The following is a 4868-nucleotide window of genomic DNA, read 5'->3' on the forward strand; positions in this document are numbered from 1 at the left end:
GAGGGAGATGGTCCGGGATAGAGAGACCTCTGAGGGAGATGGTCCGGGATAGAGAGACCTCTGAGGGAGATGGTCCGGGATAGAGAGACCCCTGAGGGAGATGGTCCGGGATAGAGAGACCCCTGAGGGAGATGGTCCGGGATAGAGAGACCCCTGAGGGACTCGGACTGGGACAGAGACCCCTGAGGGACACGGACCGGGACAGAGATCCCTGAGGGACACGGACCGCGACAGCACTCCGAGGGTCCGGCTCTTTGTCCCCACCACCTCTGACACTCCCGTGTCTCACACACAACACAGCACACACGCCCCTTACAGCCACTGCAGTTCCACCGTCCTCGTTTGGAGGATTAGGATACTGTCTATTTTCCAGAGGGGAAAAACAACTACACCAAGGGGATGCTTTGGGCAGATACGAGTTTTCCTACCATAACTTCAGTGGCTGGGTCCTGTGATAGACATTGGCAGAGTTAGGATGAAAATGAGCAGTAGTTTACAAACCTGGGATTTTTCTCTTTCAATAAATGTCTTGAGTCAAATACGTGATTAAAAAAAGCAAATCTTAGAATCATGGAATGGTTTGGGTTGGAAGGAACCTTAAAGACTCCCTCCTGGGCAGGGACACCTTCCACCAGCCCAGGTTGCTCCAAGCCCCGTCCAACCTGGCCTTGGACACTTCAGGGATGGGGCAGCCACAGCTTCTCTGGGCAACCTGTGCCAGGGAAGAATTTTTTCCCAATATCCCATCTAGCCCAGCCCTCTGGCAGTGGGAAGCCATTCCCCCTTGTCCTGTTACCTCATCAAAATTCCCTCTCCAGCTTTCTTCAGGCACTTGATTCTGTAAATGTTGTGCTCCAAAGGCAGGTATCACCCCTGTGTCTGGGGGAGCAGGGCAGTGGAGCCACAAGCCCAAGGCCGTATTCCAGGTGGAGAAGCTAATGTTTCCATGGCCAGTGCCAAAAGGGGGATAATACCTCAGCTCTCCCAGGGTAACTGTACCAGGTAAGCTTGCTGCTGTCTCAGGTACCTTGCAGGTGGATAAATGTACTTTTATTTCACAAATTAACCACAAAACTCCCATAACACAAGCCACTGAATTGACATCTTAGCAAATGGGTTACTACACCTCCACTTTCATTCAGCTGTGGAGAGCTGCAGGTGTCCTGCTCGTGTTTCCAGCTGCAAACGAGCTGTGCCATGGAACTCCAGGGTGGACTACATGTGGTTTCCATGGTCTAAACTCAGCTCTGTGTAAAGCATGAGTAGATTACTGCAGGAGTTCACTCAGGATCATGCTTGGTCTTCAACTTTTCACGGGGAACTAAGGGTTCCAGCAGGAGGCTTCACCCCATTCCCAAACTCACCCTGTCTTTTCTGCAGCTTTCAAGAGAGGCCGGGATAACAACATGGGGTGTAGAACCCACAGGCCAAAAGCTGCCTTTGGAATCCACAGGGAACAGAAACTTCTTGCAAAGTAGAATGAAAACAAAGCAGTATTTGAAAACTCAATAGTCTTTCCTCTCCATATAGTGAATTTACTTTGCAGTTACTTTCCTCTCTAAAGCAGCCCCTTCCACCTCACTAATATTAAGTGTAAGTGGAGTATAAGTGACTTGTTTTTGCAGAGCTTTTTGAAGAGGGAGGGGTGACATTGCCAGAATTTCAGTGTTTGTTTGAGGTGACTCATGATTTCGTCACTGATGGAAATAACTACCTGTCGTTAAAAATAACAAGTCTCCATTTCAAGCACGGCACAAACACATTCACCTCCCCAAAATACAGGGTCTGAAGTACAAGTATGTGCAGGTGCTGCACAAACACCTTGTGACCACACTGGGCTGAAAGAATCTCAGCAGCTGAGCTGTCCTGAGCTTTGGTATGAAAACACAGCCCTAAATCTAATGTAGGTCTTAGTCTAAGTCAGGCTCTAAAGCCATCCCCTGATACTAATACCAGCAGGTACTGAAGAGAATAAAATGAATTTCATATTTTGGAGCATGGTGGTCGATAGAGGAACATCAGGGCCAGTCCTACCTGTGAAACACCACAGGCTTTTCATCTTCAGGGCAGTGAACAAGGCCCAGGAGAGTCCCAGCAGCACCAAAACAGGCTGTGGGCTCAGCACTGGGCGACCTGCAGTGGCATTTCAGGCCACCTACAATTGCTTCCAAATCGAGGTTATTCTGCAACAAGCTCCTTTCACCTCTGTTGTAGCAGGAGTCGCACTTTAGAAATGGAGAAAACAGGAGAACAAACACAAGAAGTAAATTACCTTGCTGTTAAAAATGGCAATAATTTATCTCATGATGATATAGCACAGCTTCTGTGCTCTGAACCCTGGTTGTGTTTGTGAGCACAGCTAGTCCATACTCTCACAGTGCAGGTGTGATTGGTGCAAATATTTGTTACTGAGATATTCTGTGTTAATCTTTTCAGTGCAAATTCAGAAAATGCAATTTTTAAAAGGGTTCATACCACATATATTAACGTGTCAATAGAAGTAGCAAAGGAGCAGCAGGTTTTTGTGAGGTTTGCTTTAAGACATTTGAGTTGGAGACTCCTGGAATGAGTGAAGTTCCACCAGTCAGAGGGATTTTGGCTGCTTTGTCTCTGTTTATTGCATTCACAGCAGTCCATCAAGTGGAGGAGGACTGGGAATGGAGCTTAAATAGACTATTTCTAGGGTAGACTGCAAAACCTTCTGAAATGTTACAGGAAGAAAAGACAGGAAATTCTTTTGAAAAACACAACTGTTATTCAACAAATAGGAAAAATTTAACAGGCAGAAATCAGTTCTCTCTCAAAATGTCTTTCGCATAAGTGCATTCTTGTTTTCAGAGCCTCAGCCAGAAGAGATGACTGCACTCGAAATATTTATCTTTCTCCAGCTAAGTGCTCTGAAGATTAGATAGGTCAAAGGGACTTTTATTGTACTCTACCTTCAAAACCTCAAGTCACTGTATGAAAGCTCATACATTTGTGATTTTAAGTAGTTTGATAACCCACCAGGAAATAGGGCTGTGTGGAATTGGGGCTGTTGTGCCTGAGAGCCTGCAGGAATCCAGTCCCTCATTCCATCGCAGGACAGGATATTTGCACTTTATTCAAGGAAGTAAAGAGAAAAGCAATTTGCATTTTGCATTAAAATGGTATTAAAATGCGAGACAGCATGGAACAGTGAGGCTTTTTCACAGCCCCAAACCTGCCAGAGCTCAAGGAGTGTTTGGTCAACGCTCTCAGGGATGGGGTGGGATTGTTGGGGTGTCTGTCCAGGGCCAGGAGTTGGACTGGATGATCCTTGTAGGTCCCTTCCAGCTCAGGAGAGTCTACGATCCTATGCTTTCTCAGTTAGAAAAAGATGCATTCTGAACAGGATCCTCGAGCAAATATTCCAGTCTTTACTATCTTGTGGAACCAGTCTGCCCACACTTGTGATTAGTTCTTGCTTTAAGAGGGAACAGTGGTTTCATTGTTACCATGTACTTGCTGGTTGACGATAAGGGGGAGTTACAGTGGAAATGTAACATCGAACAGCTGGTTTTGTCATGGGGTCAAAGAAGCATAACTGGAATAGCAGGATACCATTCAGATGGGTGGCCATGAGGGAAGGCAGAGAGAGTCACAGAATCATAGAATATGCTGAGCTTGAAGGGACCCACAGGAATCATCCAGTCCAACTCCTGACCCTGCACAGGACACCCCAACAATCCCACCATGTGCCTGAAAGCATTGTCCAAACACTCCTGGAGCTCTGGCAGCCTTGGGGCTGTGCTCACTGCCCTGGGGAGCCTGGGCAGTGCCAACCACCCTCTGGGGGAAGAACCTTTCCCTGAGATCCAACCTGACTCTGCCCTGACACAGCTCCAGCTGTTCCCTGGGTCCTGTCACTGGTCACCAGCATTTTTCATTTGTGTCTTTATTTGTAATCAACAAATACCACTTGTTCTCTGCCTTGTGTGACACATTGTGTTGGATCCCTGGCTACTACAACTAACTTTGTTTTAAACTTATGCACAACTTAATGATTTTTCACCGTGGGGTTCAGTCACTTCCACGGGGCCTTGGCAAGATAATGGAGCAAATGTTTCTGTCAGGAGGCTTCTGTTCTCTCTTGGGATCTGTATTTTTGCCAGAAGACAGGGATCAGCAAACTGAAAACAGCTGGAAAATGCTTATTACCTACATGTATGAAAACCCAGTGGGATGCAGGGATTTAGTACCTGGTAGGTACTGACACTACTTTACTGGTAGGATCAGGGCTTGAGACAACAAATTGAGGGAAGTAACTCAGATCCAGTGAAGATCTCTTTAGGATTTAGCTGAATTTGAGCTACAGAAAACACACACTTTGAATAGTGATGGGGCTGTGCTGAAATCACCCCTGGCTGCGGGATGATCTGAAATTTGCTGGGAAACTCCACGTTGTGGAGGACTGTCCGGTACGGCTGTAATTAATTAGACCTCGCTGTAATGAGTTAACCCTCTGCCTGTAACTCTGTAATTAAGCCGCCCGTGGCTCCCGCCGCCCCAGCGCGGCCCCCTCAGAGCGCGGCGCCTCCGCGCCGCCAGGGGGCGCCCTCCCCGCGCCATTCCCGCCCTCCCCGCGGGTGCCGGTGCCCAAGATGGCGGCGCTGGGCCCGTGGCTGTGGCCGGGGGTGACGGGCACGGCGGCGGCTCTGCTGCTGCTGCTGCTGCTGCTGTGGCGGCGGCGGCGGGCGGGCGGCGCGGGCCGGGTGTGCGTGGCGGTGCTGGGGGACGTGGGCCGCAGTCCGCGGATGCAGTACCACGCGCTGGCGCTGGCCCGGCACGGGCGCGAGGTCTCGCTGCTGGGCTATCTCCGTGAGTGGGGGGCGGCGGGGCCGGGGGGG

At 49.2% G+C, this 4868-nt stretch overlaps 2 protein-coding genes across 2 annotated transcripts in view; one reads left to right on the forward strand and one right to left on the reverse strand.

The window, feature by feature from the left end:
* The window catches only part of NAGPA (N-acetylglucosamine-1-phosphodiester alpha-N-acetylglucosaminidase), a 14593-nt gene extending 13185 nt beyond the window's left edge, over nucleotides 1-1408 (reverse strand). Inside the window, exon 1 of the mRNA XM_027665821.1 lies at nucleotides 1365-1408. Within this exon, the coding sequence (XP_027521622.1) occupies nucleotides 1365-1408 (44 nt within the window). The remainder of the gene's footprint in view (nucleotides 1-1364) is intronic.
* Nucleotides 1409-4604: 3196 nt separating this feature from the next.
* The window catches only part of ALG1 (ALG1, chitobiosyldiphosphodolichol beta-mannosyltransferase), a 9455-nt gene continuing 9191 nt past the window's right edge, over nucleotides 4605-4868 (forward strand). The window contains exon 1 of the mRNA XM_027665890.1: nucleotides 4605-4839. Coding sequence (XP_027521691.1) covers nucleotides 4623-4839 — 217 coding nt within the window. The 5' untranslated portion in view covers nucleotides 4605-4622. The remainder of the gene's footprint in view (nucleotides 4840-4868) is intronic.

Source organism: Corapipo altera, unplaced genomic scaffold (genome assembly GCF_003945725.1).
Source record: "Corapipo altera isolate COAL_440 unplaced genomic scaffold, ASM394572v1 146, whole genome shotgun sequence".
Taxonomy (NCBI): domain Eukaryota; kingdom Metazoa; phylum Chordata; class Aves; order Passeriformes; family Pipridae; genus Corapipo; species Corapipo altera.